This window comes from Vigna angularis, chromosome 2 (genome assembly GCF_016808095.1).
Source record: "Vigna angularis cultivar LongXiaoDou No.4 chromosome 2, ASM1680809v1, whole genome shotgun sequence".
Taxonomy (NCBI): Eukaryota; Viridiplantae; Streptophyta; class Magnoliopsida; order Fabales; family Fabaceae; genus Vigna; species Vigna angularis.
Window position 1 is genome coordinate 35,298,203 of NC_068971.1, and position 24,205 is coordinate 35,322,407.

Genomic DNA, 24,205 nt, shown 5'->3' on the forward strand with positions numbered 1-24,205 from the left:
TTATTATTATTACCATTTTCTCAAACCTAATATATTGTCATGCCTAACCACAAATATTTATCGATGTGATTTAACGAGTTGTACAAGTTATAAGTTGAGTTTTTTCATTAAAAAAATTGTAGGATAAATATAAAAATGGTTAATATAATTAAATTAAATTAAGAAAGACATCCTTAATTTAAATAAAAAATAATTTAAATGTCTAGTATATTAACATCTTTAATGTTTTCTAAATCATTAATCAACAACTATATTGTTAGTAATTAATTACATATTAATATAAGACTTAATACCTTTTTGGTCCCTCGAAAGAGGGGGATTGTTCAAAGTGGTCCTACCTCTTTTAAAAAGTTCGAAGGGGTCCCAATTTGTGACAAGTTAATCCTTTTTTGTTACGCCGTCAAAAATTTTACGGTCCATGTGCTCCCCTGGACAAAACATAATGAGGTGTCCAGTTTTTGTGATTGTGTGGCACTGTGAGGGTGAATGAAGTGTAAAATAAAAAATTGGACAAAAAGAATAGATTACGTGGGAGTGTACTTTGAGAGGTTAAAAAAAGAGGGGTTATGGTTACGATGAAATAGTGATTTGGGATTAAACATTCTGATAAAAGTGGAGTTGAAATTGGGGTCAGTGTTTATCTCGTTGAAGGTGAAATTTGAAGATCGAATTGAAAAGCGTAACTCAGGCCATCTTTGAAACGAGTAACATTGCCAATACAAGACATGAAATAATTATCAGGGAACTCATCCTGATAACCTACTGGGTTCCCGTTTTTTGTAACAGCCTTTGCATTCAAGTCTGTTACTGATTTTTCTGTTTCTTTATCAACTTGGTTACCAAGCAATTTTTGAGCCGCTTTGAACATTATATCACCAAAAAAGCAGGAGTAATATGGGTGCTCTACAAGTTCATACACACTCACAGTTTCCTCCAATTTTTCTCCAGTCAAATTATCTAGGTTACATATGGAAATAGTTTTCCATTGTACCTTTACAGTACGCTCATTTGCATCCATACATTGGACAACACCCCATCTTTGACTTCTACTTTTAAGAGGATAATCAGAAGCACCTTTTTCCATAACAAACTGGTGTGGCCAAAATTCATGATTGTTTATAACATTCACAGGCAGTAAATTCTCTGGATCCAATCCCAAAGTATGTTCACCATTTTGCAGGTTCCAAAAGTTTGATGCGCTGATGGCGAATTTTGGTTGGGTGATTTTCGCGAGAGGGTTGGGCGTTTTTTTATTTGCGATGAACTCGTGATTAGGGTTGCTAATTTGGGGTTTCCTGTCCTGTGATTAGTGTTCATCTGGGATTTGGTTGTCGTAGGTTCTCGGTGGCTATGGATGAGGCTCGATTTGGGTTTCTTTAGGTTTCTTGCAGGTTTCGAAGGAAGAGATTGGTGGAGGAGCTTGCGTTTTTGTTTCTGAGTTTTTTCAAAAGTCTAGCGGAGAAGATGGTGGTGGTTTTTTAGTATCGTTGCAGTTGCACATGGAGGAGGAAAATGTGATCTGGTTGTTAGGAAGAAGCTGGTAGCCTTAGCGGTGGTTTGAGGTGTTGACGGCGACAGTGTGTGGCTCTAACGTTTCTAGAGGTGGAAGATGAAGCTGATGTGGCAAGCAACTTTTTTTTAAAAAATTCAAAATTGACACGTTATATTACCTCAATGTGCCACGTATGAAAAAAAGTGGACAACTCATTAAGTTTTGGCCAAGGAGGCAGTTGCACCGTTAAAATTTTGACGCTGTAACCAAAAATGATTAACTTGACCCGATTTTTCACATGTTGGGACCGCTTTGAACTTTTTAAAAAAGGTAGAACCACTTTGAACAACCTCCCTCTTTCGAGGGACCAAAAGAGGTATTAAGCCTTGATATAATATAAATATCTTGAATAATTTTCTTGTGAGAGTACATACCAAACAAGTTAAATTTGAAAAACATCGTTACGATAATTTGTCTCACATTGGATCTAATGATACTCAAAAGGCTAAACATGATCCACATTTAACTATTTAAAACTATAAGTTTTGAACTAAGGAATTATAAAGAAAGAATAAATCTGAATCAATTTCATCATTAGATCAGTCTTCGAGGTTTTCTAATTTATACAGATTGGTTGATCGAGTCATCCACTCCTTGAGGAAATTTTTTGTCTTCAAAATCTAAGAGCTCATATTATATTACTCTATGGGTGAACCTTTTGAATAAGGCTTTGTGGATTTGGGTCATCGAGTGAGTAAAACATTTGTTGAGCGAAATTCATTTTGTCAAAAACTTGAGAGTTGAAGGTGGCTTGGTCATTGGGTGAGTGTGATTAAGCGAATTAGTTTGTTCATAACTTTCAATACTTGGTTATTGAATGAGTTAATCCTCTTGTTGAGTAAAATTATTTTAATTAAAATCCAAAAAACTCAAAGGGGATTGGTCATTGGGCGAGTCAAGTTTCACTTGATGAGTATATCTCTAGAGGTGTCTTTCTCGAGTGAAAATGCTAGTTGAGCGAGCCATAATTTTAAAAACTTGTAAAGTGGTCTCATTGGGCAAGCTAATAAGCTTACTAAGCAAGAGAGAGAGAGAGAGAGAGATAACTTGAGTAAGCAACTTAGTGCTTTTGGATTCTTGAAAATGCATGTAACTTGTTTGGGTTATGATGAATGAAAATAAGAAATGATTTGTTTATTTGGATGAGAAAGTTTAGATGTTTGAAAATTTAAATTGAATATATGTTGTGCATGTGTAACAGAATTGAGTTAGGGATTTAACTATAATTTACTTCTGTGTGATTGAGTAGAGCTATCTCTTTAGTTTTAATATACTTTGATTTATTTATTTGATATTTGTATGTTGTAAATATAGTTATTCTCAAGAAGAAAATACTATATTGTGAGGTTATTTGTGTATTTAATGAGGATTCGAAGAATGAAGTTATCTAGATTCTGTTAATATTAGACTCTGTTAATATTAAATTCACATAGAAAAAGATATTAAATAGTGAGAATCGATAAAAGTTTCTATGATCCAACTGTGAAAAAAAAATAACTATGATAGATTATAAAAAATTTATATAGAGGACTTAGTTTATTTTACTTATAATTTTGTTTAAGTGAAGGTAACATGATAAATAGAGAACTTTTAAATCTAATTCAATGTATAAGTAGTTTAATTAATTGTTTATTATGATATAATGTCATGAAAATCAGTGACTTATATATATATATATATATATATATATATATATATATATATATATATATATATATATATATTATTTATTATTTATTTATTGTGTATGGTTGTAGAAATTATTATTACTTATAGATTTATGCTTACTTTTTTAATTTGTATGTGTTATTTTTCTGATAATCTTTGTACATATAAATATATTTCATGTAAAAGTGTTTAACATTAATACACCGAAAAGCTATATGTGAATACTTTAAAATGTTTAGTAAAATACTAGTAATAATGTAACTTATAAGAATAAGAAGAATAGATGCGTATTGATCACATCTCTACGTCTAATTAGTTAAATTCGCAAGTAAAAGTATTCAAATAAAATTCCACAAAAACAACCAGAATATTTCTGAATAAAATTTAACTTAAAAAAGTTTACTAAGGTAATATTTTTTTTTAATTTTTATTTGTATTATTTGTACTATTTTTTTAACATATCAAAATAAATATGAAAATCTAAATAAAATATTATAAATATATTCTTTAAAATTATTTTTATTTAAAAATATAAAATTATTTAAAATATTATAAATACAAACATTATTCTTCAAAAAATTATATTAGTATATTTTTTATATTTTTAATTAATTAATTAGTATTTAAATACATATACTTTTTAAATTAAAAAGTAATTTTCATCTATCTCATACATTAAAACAAAAATAAAATAGTATATACAATATTTAGCAATTATTGTACTTAGGATAGTAAGGATTGAGGAGTGGATAAGCTTTGCTTCCATAGACTATGGTACTGACCACCTATTTAAGACAATCAATTACCTAATTCTGACCTTGTCTTTGATTGATGTACAACATATGCACTTTTGGTGCATGCATGTTCATCACTAACTTGCAATGGCACTATTGGACAGAAATCAAAATCAAATAGAAAGAAATAAAGCAATATTAAATGAGTAAAGAGTTGAGAAAGTAGAGTTGTTTAATTGGTCGGTAAGAAATAAATAAAAATAATAATAAAGTAATGCTTAATATCATTTAATTTTAACATAATATACGTGTGACATCGATAACTCTTTTAAAAACCATGAAAATTGTTTGAGAATAACTGGTTTTGTTTTCTGACTGTTAAAGAAAGTGACATTTCATACCATTTATCAAAAGAATCAATTTTGCCCATTTTAAATGTGTTAACCTTCATGTCTCTTATTAAAATGATTTCTGTTTTTTTTTTCTTTGGTGATTTTAGGTAACAAAAAAAAATTATTTAAAAGATAATCTACTTTTTACTTTATAAAATTTTAAATAAATAACTGTTATTTTCAACCCTATTGATCCATTAATATAATAATATACAAATTAAAAAGGCTTAGTTGTTTTTACACTGAAAATATCATCTATTTAATTACTGTTATCTTCTTTCTTTCCTTTTTTTTTTTACTTTTCTTTAACTATCTAAAATAATAATAACAAATTAAAATTATCATATATAAATTAAAAAAGAACTAAGTTCTTCTCGCACTATATTTTATCAAATATTTAATCTTATAATTTTGATATCTTTTCATTATAACCCACCATTCAAATAAGATTATCTTAAGCATCATTATTATGAACTTTAATATTTTAAATATGTTTAATGTATATATTAAAACATAATTTGTTATCATATAAAAAATAAATAAAATAAAAGAATATAAAATAGGGAACTACAATAATAAAAGTTACCTTTCATAAAACACAAACAAACTATAATTACTATGAAAAAAAATCTAAATATAAGTAAAACATTAAATCACTTATATTAATTTTTATAAATTAAAACTAAATTAACTAATTTATCATTAAATGATTTCTTTAAAAAAAAACATAAAAAGTTTTAAATTACATATGTTTAAAAAAATGTAAACACCAACATCATTTTCCTCTAAAACTTCTAGGAATCACTCATTAATCAATAAAAATCATGACACACTAAAGAAGAATCTCTCTTCAACTAAAGTCTTTGAAAGTCTTCCTTTCAAGCATGTTCAATTGCATAAATGATCACATAAATCCAACATAAATAAAAGTCTATATCTTAAAAAAAAAACTGAAAATTTACTCACATACTTCTTCCAACTTTTTCAAAAAATATTACCACATGAAATCAAATAAGGACAACCCCTACCTCCACCATAATATTCACCTTAAACAAATTCGCATATAGAACTTGTCATATTACATCTATAAATAAAATCACTTTATCTTTCCTAGTTTGAATATTGAATTTTAAAATAATATTATTCATATGTTTCTTAGATTTATTTTCAATCATATGCACTAACTCTTTAATTATAAAAAATAACATAAGGAATCATAATTGGATCCTGAAATCTATTATGTTTTCTGATCTTTAATCTTCCAAATAATAATAAAAATCACTGTAAAATATTGAAGTAAAAAGGGACTACAATGAGACTTCATAGACTGAACAACCAAATTCAAGAAAGAAAACTACAAATTTTAAAAAATTTCCTTCAACCACGTCCACACCTGTATAGTAATAGAAAAATGAAAAAATAAATAAGATAAATATTCAACATCATTACACATAAAAAAACACGTAGAACATGAAATCACTCATTTTTTAACCTCCAAAATCAATAAATAAACAACTATACAACAACTTTGAAAAAAAATCAAAGTTTTTAATTAATAGTGACACCTTATTAAACAAGTCAAATATAACCAATAATAACTTTTTCTATTTTTTTTTATGTCATTTAATATTCTTTTAGAAAACTAAGATATATTAATTTTATATATTTTTACTTTTACACTAATATATATATATATATATATATATATATATATATATATATATATATAAATTAAAAACTAAGTGCAAAATAAAAATAAGAATAAAAAAATTAACTAATGTTTTAAATTTTGAAAACTATAATCAAATAAAAAGAAAAGAATTTCAAATTCCCTAGAGTTAAAAGAATCAAACTCTTGATATGTATATATTTGGAGCATAATTTAAAAAAGAAAAAACTACAAATAACATGAAATATTTTTTTTTTAAAAAAAAAGCTAAGGAGAAGGAGGAATTTATCTAAACTTGAAAAGAGTAACCATGATTGTGCAACTTTTTTTTATCAACAACTTATGTCTTCTTTAGCCACGCTCTTTGAGATGTTTAGTTGTGTTTGTGTGAAGTCTTGTCACATTAAGATGGATAGAAAAGGACAACACCCAGATGAATTTCCTCCATGAAAGGCAAATAAATTCCTTCACATAAATAGATAATAAAGGAGTTAGAATTCAATGGTTATGATTGTGAGAAAATGGTTAATAATTGGTTGCATTGTTTGAAGGTAACGAGAAAAGAATGAATGGAATCTTGGGATGCCATAATTGAAGTTAGAAGAAAGAAGTAAGAAGTGACAGTGAGAGATGGGAGCAATGGTGGCACAAAAAGGTGGACTTGGGCGGTGGATCTATTTCTTAAGGATATGACGTTAAAATTTGTCTCATTGCTTCATGTTTGTGAATATCAACATACCAATTATTGTATACTCTAAGGTCAATATATCAACTTATAAGGGCTCAAGTACCTAGTGCTTTTCTTAATATATTTATTGTATTATTCTAGATCTTATTAGAATGTTATTTTATTTCGTAATATAAAATTGTATTATTGTAATATTTAAATTAAAATCATTATGTGTCAAATAAAATGTTAAGTAATATGATCAAATTACCATATTTTATGATAATATTTTATGCGTCAGGTCATCATTTAAGATATAAATAATAATAATAATAATACATATCAATCACGTACATAATTCATAAATAAAAAATATTTACATAAGGTTCTTTTGTCTTTAACATTCTTGTATAGTTGATTCTTTTAGCTTAAGTTTTTCGCTGTATCAATTTCTTAATATATATATATATATATATATATATATATTTGGAGTTTTAGTTACCTTTAAGACATTTACGAGCTTTTGAAGTGATAAGCCTTCCAATTTTTATATGTTGACATTATTATTTGTGGTTTTCATTGTTTATGCAAACTTTTCAAAATCTTATTAATATAATCATAATTGTCATATTATCATTGTGTTTTGTTTAAAGAATGAAGAATTTAATATGGTTTTAAATCTATTATTTCACATGTTTTCACTTTCTTCTATGTTGAGAAAAAGAGAAAATAAATGATTGAGAGAAAAGGAAAATACAGAAAAGGAATTTAACTAAAAGAAAACATGGAATATATATATATATATATATATATATATATATATATATATATATATATATATATATATATATATATATATATATATATATATATATATCAAAGGTAGATTTCAAAACTTACATTTTTTTTCTATTACAAATTTTGAATCTTGTAAGAATCTGAAAATAAATTAGAAAGTTAATGGGGTAATTAATTTAATGAAACCAAAACTCTTTCATTTACAAGCCCATTTTCATACATTTTGGTTCAGTAACCAAACCCCATTATCTCTCTAAAACTTAGTTTCAGACTTTTCTATGCCTTATCTCTACCACATCTCTGCCTTCTGTCTTCCAGTCCTCTTCATTGAGCCACTGAATTTCTGTTTAGGTGGCGCTCAAACGTCCGCGACGTAGAGGGTTTCACAACCATCCGATTCGTTTTGGGTTCTAAGCTGGTAAAGTCCCACCATGCAACCTCTTCTCTTTCCTTGAACTAGCACATGCAATCTTTGTCAGTTGCATGTGTTTTGTGCTTTCATTTTCTTCAATTTTCCACTCCATTCTAGCTCTAAGAGTTGTTTCTGTCACCAATGTGGTGTTCTGTAGGGTTTTTGTTGAGTTCTCACAACTCAAGGTTCGGTTGAAGGGTTCTTGTGAGTTGTTTAGTCAAGTTACTCTAAGGTAAAGGGAGCTAGATACTTTTCCATGGGTTGTATGAACAATGCATCTGCTGAAATCTGTAATATTATGTTGTTTGATGAACAAGTTTGTGTTTAGAGTGACCTTGTTTTGTATGCATCTGTATGAGTAAATGTGGAACTGAAAATTGTTGTTGTAAATTGATCTGGGGAAAATGTATTGTTGTTATTTGGGTTCATTGGTGAGGTAGAGATGTTATGAAGGTGATTAGATAAGGGGTCAAGTGAAACTGTAGTGTTTTGGGGTAAATTGAAGGTAGTGAAGTAGCGATTTTGGGCATGGGAGATATTGTGTAGGTTTGGGCTGTTTGGGTAGCTCATATAGGTCAATTTTGACTTGTTAGGAACTTCAAACTGGTCTAAAACAAGTTACAAGTAGTAGAATTGGATTTAGGTCCCTAAGTTGTGGAATTTGGTGTTCTAGAGTAGAATTTGAGTCTAAATCACTCTAGATTTGTAGTAAGGAGGGTTGGGATCATCTAGATAAGTTTAATTAAGTATAAAACACAAATTAGGAGTGTTAGAAGTTGGGGAAAATGACTAGAAATGGTAAAGGGTGTGTGAGTTGCATAATTCTGTAAAATTTGCGCTCTGCAGATTATGCAGACTCGTTATGCGAGCTGTCTCGCATAGCGAGACCCTGTAGAGGGTGCTCATTGTCTGGGTCATTCGCTATGCGAGCTGGTGCGCTGTGCGAATGACCAGAGGGTGCTACTTTTTGTTTGAGGATTCGCCTAGCGAATCCTGTCGTTATGTGACTAGTGATGGTCTAGAACAACTCTTATTTTAATTCGAAGGGCGAGTTTGGGCGCATAGCGTGTATTTGGGAGTGGTGGTCTCTGTTTAGGCTCTCGCATAGCGACCTCGGTGCGCTATGCGAGAGGTTTAAAGTCTGGTGCATGCTGCAAGTTAATTCGCTATGCGAATTAAGGGGTGCGCTGTGCGAGATCCTCTTGTCTCGTCTTGCGAATAGGGTGCGCTGTGCGAATCCTCTGAGTCCAAAGTTCTCTTTTGCTCTCTTTTTGGTTGAATTAAGTGTGTGGAATGTTTGGAATGCATAGTATGATGTTGGTAATGTGATTATATTGAAAGTATGCGAGTATATGAAACATGTTTGGTGATTGAAAGTATGTGGTTTTAAAAGTATGGTTGATGGACGTAATTCCATGGACCTCAAAGGAGGTCATGGTGGTGCCTTATGTTATTAGACGTAATTCAATGAATCTCAAAGGGAGGTTACATGGTGGTGCCCTATATTATTAGACGTAATTCCATGATCTTCAAGGAGAAGATTCATGGTGGTGCCCTTAGTGTTTAGAAGATTTGCATGGTAGCTCAGTCTTGGGGGTTATCCTGAAACTACAATGGTTAATCATTCTCAAGTAGAGAGGATTAAATCATGTCGTGAGTAGTAGTAGGAGGTCCTAGTCTTAGGTGCTTCCAGTATGGCCCAAGGTGAGTGATAACGGACTAACCTCGTGAGTGCGGTAGGGTGAAACCCATTGGCAATGGTTTTGCAAAGCAGTAGAGGCCACCACGAGTGCATGACCCGCCATAGCTCGGCAATCATTCTAAGTCCGAACGAGTCAAGTTTATAGTGCAACAAGTCATGTTTGTATAGTATAGTATATTTGTCTTTATTTGCATATTGTGTATGAATGTTATAACATGATTTTTATATCTAGCTCACCCTTGCTTCTGTGTTTGTGTTTTGCTTGGGTATGCTTTTCTTTTGCAAGGATCATCCACTTGGATGTGAGCATAGGTGGATGAGGTGCCTCTGGAGTAGGCTTTGGAGGAAGATGATGATGCTGCACCTTAGTTTAGTTAGGACTCTTAGTTGTTCCTTATTATTTTGAAATACTCTATTATGTTTAAGTTTTAAATTAAGACTTATTTTGGAATGACTGTAACTTTAATATTTTACTTATAGTCTACTTCTCATTGTTCTCTTATATTAAAATGCAGACTTACTATATTATATGTTTCTATATAATCGGGGATGTTACATATCTTTTTCTTAAAAGTATTACTTATATAAATTGTATTGCTTTGTTGCGTAGTGAACATGGGCATATCAAAGGACAATAACATAAACAGTGGAAAGATGAAAAGAAGATCATATAGACGATAAAAGTACATATATAGAAAGAGATGCTTATATAAATATTTTCTATAGGTTTTTCCTACACGGACACTTATATGAACATTCGTGTTAAATGAATAAATTATATGCTTTGAAATTTGTAATCATATATATAATAAAAGTTTAGGAAACTAAAAATATTTTAAAAATTATTTCATAACTTTGTCTTAATTGTATTTGATTCAAAAATAAAAAAGTGAACAAGTACGAAAATAATATTGGAGGTTTTTTCATAGTACATGTAATATTTCGTTCGATAAGTATGCTAGATAAGATTCATATTATCTTTAAATGTTAAAAATTTGTCTTTCATGATATAGATGGTTTAAATTTGAGGATGAAGTCCTTTTAAGAGGGTAAGAATGATTTTTAAGAAAGTAAGAATGATGTGACCATAATTTAAGAAGAACCTGTATTATTAAAAAAATTGAGTTACTACAAAAATAAGTTAATCCGAAAAGAAAAATACAGTTTATTTAGTCTAACTAAATATCAATATAAATATGTTTTTTTATTGATAAAATGTTAATAGTTAATGTTTTATTAGTGAAAAAAAAATTGATTTTATAATTTTTTCACTTTTTTCTGTTAATAGAAATATATATTAATAAGAATAATTTATGAATGAGCATGACATACATTTATATTACATTCTTTTATATTGATTTACACTTTTTAACGAGTGATTGTGACTAGAGGTGTCAATTTGTCTTCAAGAGTTACTTCTTTGTATTAGTCCATGATTATGAGTTGAAAAAGCATTAGCTTTTAAAGTCCTTTATCTTAAAGTGGCATGATAAGTTTCAAGCGGGTTTCATCTTAGTGGAATATTTTAATTACCTTTTAAATATTTTTCATAATATCACTAGTCTTTAAAATATTTTAAATTTCTAAATATTATCATTTATTTTACATTAACTATAAATTGGTTATTATTTAATTTTTACTAACTTGTAACTTAATAGGAAAGTAAATATTCAACCTGACTTATCAGAAAAGACCAAACCAACCTAACTTAGTTTCACTCGAAACTAACTTTATCAATCGTGAGTTCAAACTTGTTGAACATGTCTCAACCTAAATTAGCATGACATGATCTAAGCTTAGCTCAACATCGACTTGACATGTATCCAATTCAACTTGGCCCAATCAACTCAACCCGATGTAGGCTAGACTTGATTTATCTAAAGATCGATTTGACTCAACTGGAATCAAAGTGGGAAAAATCAACTCGGTCTTATGGGGCTTAACTAGACTCAATAAAAATCAGACTATGTGATTCAATATGACATAACTTAGTTTTACTTAGCCTAACATGTGCATAACTATACTCAATTGGATGTGTGTGACTCGACTATGCCTAAGGTGTATTTGACTTAACTTTGTTTGAGATGAACCTACATGGCTCGACAAAAATTGAATCTGACTTGACTTAGTATGAGGTAGACTTAACTTGTCTTAATCCAATGTACACTCAAATTGACTTAGCATAAGGTGAGTTTGATTAGACTTAACCAAAAATGGACCTAACATGACTTAGCTAAAAATGGATCAAACATGACTTGACTAGAGTTGGACTTGACTTGACTTAGCATTGGACTTGATTTAACTTAACTTGAATGAATTCAATTATACCAAATGAATTCCTAACACGTGTTACGATTCCGAATGAGTATGATTTTTTTTAAAGTGTTAAAAATAAATTTTTTATTTAACCAAATAATTAGAAAAATAATGATTATTGTTTTTGATATAGGTAAATTTTTTTATGAAATTTGGTTCAAACATAAAAAATACTATTAAAAATATAATATAGAAATTCTCAAGTTTCTTTTTGAAGTGAATACAATATTATTTCATATATACCATCACATTAAAAGTAACAAAAATGTTAAATAAGTTTTTAAAATATCAAATAAGATTTTACACTTAATTTATTTTGATTACTGGTACCCAAATATATAATTGGTGTCACTTTTTGTTATGATTTTCATTATTTTGTTTTATTAATGTGATCGTTGATTGATTTTGTATAATTTTTTTTAATTTACACTGTTAAAAATTTGATTATATAACATTTTTTTAAATAATATATATATATATATATATATATATATATATATATATATATATATATATATATATATATATATATATATATATATATATATATATATATATATATATATATATATATATATATATGAATGTGTGGAACAGTAACACTTACTTAAAATTGTGTTATCTAAACTTATAACAATAAATAATGTTTTTTTAAAGTGATATATATAGATAATTAATATATATCTATATATATCACTTTTTTTCCTAGATTTTTTTTTTCACTTCGTTTAGGTTCATCAAACTCACTTGTTCCTAGATTTCACTTGTTATTTGCTCTCAAATTTCTCTTCATGCTATTTGAATTCGCGTTGTCCCAAACCTGCATTGCATTCATCAATCAAACCTGATCGGTTTTAGTGAAGCAAGTAGTTATCTTTTTCGTCATTGTTCGTCGGTCAAGGTTCATCATGTGCGGTTGCCGGTAAGGGTTCAAGAAACCAGTGCGCAAGCCCTGTCTCCTTCAAGAAATCAGTATGCTCGTTCTGGTGAGTTCTCGAACATCTTCATCTCTTTTACATGGCAGCTTTAATCCCTTCCAGCAATACTGTTTGTCGAACATCTTCGTTATATATTTCTTTTCTTCTTTGTTGTTCTTTTGATTTTTCTCGTACCAGTTTTGGAAGTTTGGGCATTATTGCTTCATTTGGCTGATACAAAACATTTTCCTTTTTTTTATTTGCTAGTTGCTTCACATTCTTTATTGCAAAGTATTTAGATTGTTTTTGAATTAATACGTTATAATTTAGATTTCACATGTTCAATAACATAAATAATAGATATTTTCATGAGACCGTAGCTATCTGCTTAAGATTTATGCATGTTGTTTTTCTTGTTTTGTTTTTACTATTGTAACACAATATTATGTATTTGACTTGCAATGTGCTCTTATCAACCTTGGCTTCTATATTGCTATAATGTCTGATTGTGTCAGAGTGCTTTAAGGTAAATTTTGTGGGGTATATTGCTATAAGGTATAATATGGTGAACTAGTGGCTATAGTATTACGGTCTAGTGTTTAAAGTAGCGTTGCAGTTGCATAAGGTTCCTAATCCAATGCCTGGTGATCAGAGTGTTTAGACCAGTGTTCCAGCTGTTGTAATGACCCAAATTCAGTTGTTTAGTTGTTATGAACCAGTGTCTATTTGTCCTGATCTAGTGTAGAATGTTGAGAACTTGCTATTATGTTGAATCTGTTACTAGGTAGACCGTTGTGTGAATATCTTTATCGTGAGTTTGAGTGACATTAGACATTTTGTATATTGTAGTTTCAATGATTGCATTTGTATGGTCTTGGATGATGATATTGACTATAATATGACTGTTTGAAATTGTCTGTGACGTGAAATCACTTGTTGCCATGCTAATGAATCTGTTTTAGCTTATTAATAATCATGGGGGTACTGTTATGCTTGTTTTAAAACACTAATTGGACAAATTGTGTTCAAGGGCTGTGTGTACTGTTTTAATGTCTGAATTACTTCGTGTTTGCACTGAAGTATGTGATACTGTTGTATTGTTATGTTTTGGGATGATTTGTATTTGCTGTCTTCACTTGTAGTAGACTATCACCTATTTGCAATGAACCTAATCTAACCATTTAAGATGTATGTGGTTTTTGTGTGATATGGGTAGCTGAATTGTTGCAGCAGATTTCTATTGCTTTTAATTGGTTGCCAATGGTTGTTAGATATTTAAGTAGACTGCTGAAAAAGGAAAATACTTGTTGTTCCGTTTTTTTAACTTGGTTTATAAATGAGACATGTTTTGTGAGTTGTTTAGTTGCTTTTATTGATGTACATGTAAAGAAACAAGGAGAAGCATATTTTTCAGATTTATTTTATTTACCAAATAAGAAGTTGTCAAGGTTTTTATTGGGAAGAAACTCATAGACAAGGAGACGTTCTTCTCTTTCAAAACAGAAACCAAGGAGCCTTACTAAATTTCTGTGTTGAAGCCTTGACATTAAAAGCACTTCATTCTTGAATTCAGTATCTCCTTGGCCAGAGATGCTACATAAACTTTTGATCGCAACTTCTTGTTCATTGAAGAGCTTCCCCTGATTAGTAACAGAATAACAGTGTTTATGCATCTAAAATTGGCCAACAATCTTTCCCTACAATATTTTGTTATACAGATAAATTTAATTGTAATGATGCAATGTTTACCTTGTAACAGATAAATTTTGTTATACATAACCCTTAAGTCTGATTGATTGCAATTATAGTATATGCTAGGTGATGCTAATTCAGAGGGGTATTTGATACTTAAATCCATGGTGGGCTTTGGATAATTCTGGTTAGGCATTTCTAGTAATTAAAAATTTGATCTTAGGTGATTTATGCATGTATGATAGGTATGATTGCTGGAGTAATCCCAGGCCAATAATTCCTGCTGTTTTGGGGTGACGTGTTTGAGAATTCTGGCTGATTATATATGATGCTTCAAAATTGTTTATGGTGTTTAATTTGTGTGCGTATGGGACTTTTTGTCTAACATGTTTATCATGGACTGCTCTGGGATTTTGTATGAAATTGTAGTGGTGCATGTTTTCTTGGTCCTTGCGTATTAGATTCAAGGAGAGAATTTTGGTGGAGGTAAGCAGTCTTCTAGCATGATTAGTGGTTGTTTTGGGGTAATGTAAGGGGGTGCTATCTGGTTTTCGATTATGTGAATTTATATATATGTGTTTATGGACTAGAATGTTGTGATGTTTATGGATGTATTGGGACTGTTAATTGACTGCACATACACCCTTCATTCTCTTATGATTAACGTGAATTGCAATGTGGCTGCACTGCTTGTAATAATGGAAATTTATAGGGTTAGATCATTGTTTTCTTGGATTGAAACTGTGAGTGCAGGGGGAAGCAGTCAGGTAGGTGTTATTTTCGTAGTTTAGTATGATCTAAATTTCCATGCGTAGGGGGTTTGGTATGTAACTCTGATATGGTGAAGGAATTTATTTTAACTGTTGTTTCTGGTGCTTGAGATTATGTGAATGATGTTTTATTGCAGAACTAAATGTGCCTTGGTGATGTATGCGTTAATTTTCAATGTGTGCAAAGGTCAAATGTTAGTTAGTCTTTTTCAACACTGTAGGCATACCATTGCATGAGTAAATCACTATTTCATTGAAATATAATCTGGTTTGATTGGTATATGACTGGTTGCTATGTTATTGTCTGTGAGAATGAATGTTTACAGTGTAGGATAGGCCTTAATGGAGGATACATGCTTGCTGGTTTGAGTAATTCACGTATGTATGCTGTTGGGATTAAGATGTTTGCATCTTATCTACTTTTGATGTTAATGTGGTGAATTTAGCATGATAAATGATCTTGGTTGGGTGAGTTCTTTTTAGCTTGAGTTAGTTGGGTATAATCTTAAATCTTTTAGTGAAATAAATAAAAAAATGGTTTTTGGTTTTATATGAGTAAAACGTGAATTGCCTATAGTTTGGAGTTGAATGATTTGTTTGCAGGTTAAATAACATCTGCATGAAACCTGTTACCACATAAATATTACTGTAACGTGAAGCTATATGTCAAGTAGATTGGGCTAGGGAATTGGTTATGAATAAGAAAAACAGAGAGCTATTCTTGATGTTGCTTGATGAATTGTTAGATATTAGGTGGTGGAGGCATAATGGTAACTAGTAATTATATTAAAAACCTGCATTAGTTCAGATGATGTGGTTATGAATGAACAGAATGTTAATCACTCAAACCGTATAACAAAATACTAGGTCTCAGTTTGAGAATTTGTGATTCAATACATGCTATATATGAAGGAACTTAATGTTTATACGTGCCTGAGAAAACTGCCAAACTTGGTGATGAATGAGTGCTTGAAAGAACTGAATAAATGGCTGAAATGGGTTATTATATGCTTGGAGTTGAATGATTATACTGGTATGTGCTAAGATTTTTCATTTTGCCATGTATCATTATGTTTTGGGCTGCATTCTAAACTAATAAAGATTTTAATGGATTTTAAATGGCTGTATGTAGTTATGATTTATTGGAATATATGTTAAGTGGAAGTTAGACTCTAGTTGTATGATAAAGGGCTGCTAGTACAGATTAAAGATTAGACTGTTGATATAGCATGAATTCTGACACTATATAATCACTACTGCTCAAAATGATGACTGGGCCGTAGAGTAACATGTTAGGATGTTGAATGATTCAATAATGTCTGTTATGAAAATCATCTCTGAAAATGGTTGTCCGAGACCTGTGTTTGCTATGAGTTTTATTCTATACGTATTCAGTAGTGTGTTGGTCTTGGATTAAGTTAACTAAGGTTGGCCAGAATAGTGGTTACTGCTGCATGAAAATACATGGTAGAGGAAATGTAATTAACCTTTCTAATTTGTTTAAAATCCTTCTTTCTTTCCAGTTTTATTGGTGTAAGTTATATCATAAAAATCTTAACCTTTCTAGTTTATATTATTTATTTTTTTGGATTTATTATTTTATTTTACTTATTTTATTTCTAAAGTCCTAAATATAATAACTAGAAATACTTTCTAGTCAGGAATGAAACACTTCAGAAAAACCTCCATATTAAGAATTTTGAAACGTCCAAATTTTCTAGACCTGAGAATAGCTAGCAGTGTGATTGTACATTACAATAATTAAAGTTTATTGTAATAGAAAATTGCTGCATGATCCAACTTGCTATATTGACTTAATTAACCATCATGCAGTGATTAATTGAGATACATAACAGTAGCAGCACTGATGTGAAAACTAAGCTACAATCTAATCTATGATGATGGAGTGATAAAGAACCATATGACTGACGCTATTGAATTATAAATAACATGGTTGGCTACTGCTAAGAATGTCATCATCTGATAAATACATCATCTCCCACACAATACACAACAAAATCTCAAGCACTCATATCAAGAACATAACACAACACCCCAAATTGTAATGCCTTGTTATTCAGGAAAAGCTGACCCACCAATGCATCCTCAAACTCTGATCACTCTGGTTTTGTTAAGGAAAAGATGACCCATCAATGCCATATTTGGCCTTATGGTCTTTAAGTTCCGGTAAGTACAGTCTCCAACCTAGCATCATCATCATCAAAAACTTTGACTATCAACAATAGTTTATAAAAGTTATCTAAACCTAACTCAATAGTTTAAGGGCCTATTTAAAAATTTAAGCTTTACTTAGAGTTACCTAAAATGCATCAAGCACAACTCACCAATGCATTGTGCATGTTTCCTGGGGAAGCAGAGATGAAGTAGTCAAGTGCAGCTAATAAAGAAGCTTTTCCCTTTATCAGATGAAGCAAGGCTCTTTTCTTTTTGTTTTCCATATGAGGAAACAGTTCCCTCAGAGTTGAAATCCTTGCAAGGGCCAATTTTTCAGATTTTCCTCCAAAATCGCAGGCTGAATGAGCTGCCATATCCTGCCATAAAACATTTTAGACAACTAAGTTCTAAACTTAGAGACAAATGCATGTAATGATGCAAGCAACAATGTTCAGCAAATAAAAGGATAAATGAGGATGTGAAGTAACGGATCCTACAACCTTCTATAGGTAGCCACAGTAATTGTGATCAAAAGACTAAAATTTATGTTCCACATCTTATTAGATACTATAGAGTGAAGATGCTACATGGTTAGGCAAAAGTTGATCCACAAAGTCCAAATGAGAGGATTTAGGTAAACAAAACTGGAATTATTCAGAACCAATTTCTGGTCTTGTGACTACGGATTCGGGTCTTTATCCCTAATTGAACGAGAATAACTCATCAAAACGAAAGAAGTTATTGCCATTTAAGAGGGGGAAACAAATTTTTTTACTGACTTTTAATCAGAGACAACAAAAAGGGACAGATAATTTGTCCTGTCACCACAAACAACAAAGAAAAAAAAAAGCCTTTATCATAAACAAATGTTTGAGTACCTCAGCCTTTATTCATATTCTTTCTTATTATAACTTGAGTACATATGTTCTTTATTTCATTCAAATATTATATTCTAAATAATACAAATATCAATTTCGTTAAATCAAATAGTTTTTAGAATGTATATTAGACTATTTTCACTCCTTCACAATATTATTGTTTATTTATTTTCATGAGAAAATGTGATTGGAAATGTGTAGGACTATAATTTCTAAAATTAATCGCGATGTATTTTGCATCTTATAACTTTCGTAATTGAAAAAGCTAAAATGATTGCAGACCGTTTTGATGGATATACTCTACTAATGACAAAAGGCCGTTTTTGGAGGGGTTCATCAGAATATATTTTTCATTAGAATGAAACTAAAATGAAAGTAAAAAAAAAAAGTATTGTTTTTCTTTATTTGAACTTTAGAATCTATATAGAACAGAGCTTGCAAACTAAGTTCAAAACTGATGTGCCACAGTTGTACAAAATGAAGTGAACAAATCGTACCGTTGTGAAACTCAGAATCTTCTTAAATTCTTCTAATCGTAAACTTATGATAATTCTGTAAACCTTAAGAGTTTGCTTTCTATAAAAAAAATTATAAATTCAATTAACGAATAGAATAATCAAACAAAATATATGAGAATGCTTTTGGATTGCTCTGAATTGAAATTTGATCCATTTCCAGGAATACTTTAAATTGATCTGATTTCAGTTTTCAACTACGAAATTAAAAAGCATGATTATATTATTATTAAATAATTTAAAATAATTCCTAATTAAAATCTGAAATTAAAACCCTAATTCCTAACTGTACAATTCAATTAAAAAAAATCATTTATAAATAATATAATATATTATATAGTCCAAGGCGACACTTTCCCTCCTCTCTGCACAATAAAGGAGACGCGATCCAGCTGAGAGAAGAGGCAAGCGAACGGCGGCACGACGAGCGGCGACCGAACGGCAGCCTGATGAGCGGCGATTGAACAGAAGCATAGCAAGGAGACGCGATGGCACGGTGACAAAAACGGATGTAGAAGTGAAATCCTACATTAGGTGAGTTTTCTTCAGTTTTTACACCTAACGGCTATGGTGGCTGCCGTTTTAAGGTTTAAAACATTTCTCCTTCGAACTCGCCAACTCAGTATCAAACTCGCGAGTTTGAGCGAGTTCACCAAGTTCAATCCCGAGTCTACCGAGTTTACACCAAAAGCGAGTTTGCTTCGAGTAAAAACGTAAACTCGTACGAGTTATCGAGTTAACTCGAGTTTGACAACCTTATGAACTTGACCTAACGTTACTAGGTTTTACCATCATATTATTGTTTTCTGCACAATATTGTGATTACAAGGCATTTTATTAAGAATGAAATAATTCTGCATACCATTAAGACATTTTTTTGACAGCATTGATTTAAATAATTCTAGAATATAAGAAAGGATGCTAAATTTCATCCTTAAGGGAACTAGATGCACTAGAAGAACTGAAGGTGGCACCATTGACATAAACAGAAGCCTTAAAGCTTGGTATATAATGTGGAGCAATTTTTTGACAGCATTGTTTGAATAATTCTAGAATATAAGATAGGATGTTAAATTTCATCCTTAAGGGGCACTAGAAGAACTGAAGATGACACCATTGACATAAACAGAAGCCTTAAAGCTTGGTATATAATGTGGACCATCTTTCGTGGCAGAGTACCTATGCCAACCCCATTTTCTGTTGTGGCATAGATCTTGTAACTTTGTCTTGTAAATTTTCATTTTCAAACACAACAAAGAAAATATTCACCAAATAATATATACATGAGAGGAAGAAGTAATTTGATGATTGGATTAGTTATAAGTAAAACCAATCCTGTTTAAAACCTATGCATAAAGAAATCAACTAAAAATTCGTATTCATTTATCATATATGATCAATTGTAATTAAAAGTATTCTGCTTCTAGTACGTCACATAGCTCATATTAACAAGTGATTTATTGGTATCTCATTTGCTGAAGTATACTTATGTTCGTTATGGAAGTTAGTTTCTGATACTACTTTCGTCCCTTTTTCATTGAAAATGAATGCAAACTGTCTTCTGCTTCTTTGCCGTCTGGGGCAACACCCTTCTCAAGTACCTCTCTCTAGGATTAGCGTGCATTGTTACTGATTGTGTTTGTTTTGACCAACAAGCCTTTGTTTCACAGCCATATAGTATTTTCACGTAAGTCCATGTCTTTAAACACACGTAATCAGAAAATTAAAATTTTTAAGCTAACCGATTGTTACCTTCTATTACAGGTCATAAATAGTAGTCTACAGGTGTACCATTTTATTTAGACTTCACCCTTGCCAAATCCCTAAAGCTAAACATACCTATACTCACCCATAGGTATATTCATTTCTTGGAAAACTATGTTTGCTGGGTTCTTTTATTATTATTATTATTATTATTATTACAAGTTATATTTTTAACATTTGCAGCTGAGGTGAAAAAAGCTATGACCTCAAAGTTGGTTTTGCAGAGAAGGCTCCTCAGGTTTTTGCAACTGTTAGCGCCTTCTTCATCTTCTTCCACTCATGTGGTCCCATTCCTTTCTGTAAAAGCTTCAGAATGCACGTCCCTCTGCAGGAAAAATAGCCTTCTCCCCTCTCACTCATCTTATTCAAGAAATTTGTGCTCTGACAGTTTTAATCTTGATGAATCTCAAGCCCCCCTGACTGTTGATTACCGGTATGTGATTGTTTTTCATCTGATATGTTCTTATTTGATTATTCTATCTAGTCAATAGAACCAATGTCAGCTCTGTCTGTTCTGTCTAGTGTCAGCTCTGCCACCAAGAGGTGGTGACTAGTAGGTAGGAGGGAGCTGTCTGATCCTAGTGGTAGTGAATTAGGGTTTCGGTAGAAATGGGCTGTGTGCCAAATGTTTCTCTTTAGTTGTTTTGGAGTCAACAATGCCCCACAATCTTGGATTGAATACTAAGATTTTATTCTTGGAAGCCATAGAAAGTTGAGCATTTAAATTTCAAGAACGGTTTCCTTTTTTTAAAAAAAGATAATTTTAAAATTCAATTAATTTTGGAGCTAGTTGGGGTTTGACAATGGTGGATTTATGAGTTCCCAATGCATATTTCTGAGAATTCATGTCAGTCATGTGCTAATTCCCCATTCGATGTACATATTGCAATTTTGTTTTTCAATAGGGGGAAATGACTTAACTAACTATTAGTGTGAATGCAGTTCTCTACTGGATGAGAGTGAATTCCATAGACTGGCTGATTCCACAATACATAGCGTACAAGAGAAATTAGAGGTATCTTTAGCAAAGCTTTGTTGTTTGCACCAACTTAAATTTGTAATATGCAAATCATTGGAAGATTGTCTAAGTGTGGTGGTGGGAGTTGACAGCCACAACGCATTCAATTCATATTATGTGAATTTTAAGCCATGTTTGGTATTCATTGTTTTGTTTGTTGCTTGACAGGACTATGGAGACTTAGTTGAAGTTGATGGATTTGACATAGATTATGGGGTAAGGATTCTTTTTGTTAGAATAAGTTATAAATAAAGGATAGATAATAAAAATTACTTGTCAACAAAAAACTATCCTTAGAACATTTCGTAAATTAGAAGTAAAACATGAAGCTGTATTGTTCATCAGGTGGTTATTTTGAACAATCATATTTATAACATGATAAGATTTGCTTAAATAAAATTCTCTGTTACCATTTAGTCCTTAGAAAATAAATAGCTTTTTTAGCTTTTTTCTTCTAAGATTTTATTTATTTTCTTCCAATTACTTGCAAGATTTTAATTATTTTCTTCATACTACTTTTAAGTGGCTTCTTTGCATGGTGTATTGTTATTTTTATATGGCTTTCCATTTCAGAATGATGTTTTGACTGTAAAACTTGGCGATTGTGGCACCTATGTATTGAACAAACAAACACCAAATCGACAACTTTGGCTGTCTTCTCCACTGAGGTATTGTGTATGTTATTTGTCTATTTATGGTCAATTTTTTAGCAAGGATTTTTCTAAGGCTTTAGTCTCTAGACATGTGGGTTCATGTCAGAAATTGCATGCGAATGAATTTTGCAGGAGCGGTATACATAGACTTCTTCAGTATCTTTGTGAGAGAATGAACTTGGTGAAAAGAGTATTGGTGATAACCATCCAAATGTTGTTAAAAACGTTATCTTTAAAAATAAGTAATTGTAACACAATCAACTATGAGTTAAAATTTATTGAAAATAATAAAATTATGAGTTAGAGTTATTAAATGAAAAATGGAACCAACAATATTGTGATTTTCAATCAATTTGAGTTAATAATAGTTTGTTAGGGAGTGTATTGAGACAGTTCTTTGTAATTTGCGTATCTTAGCGGTAGGACTTTGCTAAATCCTATTATTAGTTTAATTTCAATGTTGAAACTGTTCCGCATGTAGGTTTTTCTCTTTTAGGAACAAAATACAAATAACCCATACCCATTTCATTTTATAAATTGAGACCAGAGGAGTATCTTTTCTATGATATAGTCCTTTTCATGTTAGAGATGATATCACCGTGTGTATATTAGTTATGCCCAATCATGTCGGTTAGTACTACAACGGATGGCATCTTATATTCATATATGTATCCTCCCTGCTTTCAACTTCAGTGTAGTGTAGATCATATTCAATCTGAAGTGATGTCGTGAATGCTTGTAGCAGTGATATCTTTACGGTCTTTATGTGATTCCAAGACATTAAATGCAGTTTTATTTTGCTAGAATAACTTTCTGCTGCTTCTGTTTATTTACATGGACCAAAGTAGGTACCTTGAATTATCTGGATGACATGTATCAATGATCTCTCGGACTTGTTTTCTGCAGTGGTCCGTCAAGGTTTGATTGGGATCGGGATACCAAGGCTTGGATTTATAGACGGAACAAAGCAAACTTGTACAAAATCTTGGAAGGTGAGTTGGAGCAGTTATGTGGCAAAGCTATCGTTCTTTCCTAAACTGTTGAAAAGGTGCCGCCAAATCTTGATTTTTTATGTAGAAGACAGAAGTTAATAATGATTGTATCTTCTAAATAATCAGCAGAAAATAGTAGTAATTAACAAATTCTTCTTTGAAGTTATACTACCTTTTCAGTTTATTTCTTGTAAGGATTATTGTTGCATTGGGCATTGTGGTAAGTTATCCTACCATTTTGGCTTCCAGTTTTGGAGGTTTAAGGAATACTAGGCGTGCATGATAAAAATGCTGAGATGAGAAATGGAGAAAAGGTTTCCGACAAAATACAAAAGCTTTTAGCACTTGTTCGCCCAAACTATGCTGTGCTGGGCAATGTTTCACCAGTAATTTGTTGATTAGTTAGGAGAAAATCACTGTCATTTTAATTATAATTATTCTGTTTGTAATATTCTTTTTTTCTGGAATAAATTGGGTTGCACAATGATATTTATTCTCTAGTGTTTGATTTTGTTTTAAATGCTCTTCAAAGCATAAAGTGTCACCAAATTACTAGTTATCACAGGAACTACATCTTCATGAATAAAAGTATATTTGAAGAAAAAGCATTTAAATTCATGTTCTATACAAAGTGTTTCAACCTGCTCATTAAGTTCAAAACATGTCATATTTATGAAGTGCAAAACATTGTTATATCTATTAGGGTTTGCTAAAATGGTTACAATTGACACATGGGCAACTCTGGGCGTGACACTAGTTTGTAGCCTCTATTTGTTTGAAGGAGTGGAAAAGTGAAAAATGTGCCTTTCTGGATCAAGGAAATGAGGATCGAAAATAGAAGGAAATAAAGGGAAAATTTGTAAATGATTTGATAAATATAATAATTTCAAAAGAAATTGTAAAATTATGTTTATAAAATAA

At 30.8% G+C, this 24,205-nt stretch overlaps 1 protein-coding gene across 6 annotated transcripts; it reads left to right on the top strand.

Annotated features, from left to right (window-relative positions):
• The first annotated feature begins 12,629 nt into the window (after positions 1 to 12,629).
• Positions 12,630 to 23,889, top strand: LOC108329534 (frataxin, mitochondrial). 6 transcript variants are annotated; one of them, XM_017563792.2, is made up of 8 exons: positions 19,198 to 19,391; positions 20,622 to 20,712; positions 20,805 to 21,054; positions 21,564 to 21,636; positions 21,808 to 21,855; positions 22,213 to 22,307; positions 23,199 to 23,284; positions 23,534 to 23,889. In XM_017563792.2, exons 3-8 carry the CDS (start codon positions 20,822 to 20,824, stop codon positions 23,545 to 23,547), a joined length of 549 nt encoding a protein of 182 aa, XP_017419281.1. In that variant the 5' UTR covers positions 19,198 to 19,391; positions 20,622 to 20,712; positions 20,805 to 20,821; the 3' UTR covers positions 23,548 to 23,889. The 6 variants fall into 6 exon arrangements, with proteins under 6 accessions (XP_017419275.1, XP_017419279.1, XP_017419281.1 ...); XM_017563786.2 differs by lacking the exon at positions 19,198 to 19,391 and adding an exon at positions 12,630 to 12,896 and having other exon boundaries at positions 23,199 to 23,889; XM_017563785.2 differs by having other exon boundaries at positions 23,199 to 23,889.
• The last annotated feature ends 316 nt before the right edge of the window (positions 23,890 to 24,205 follow it).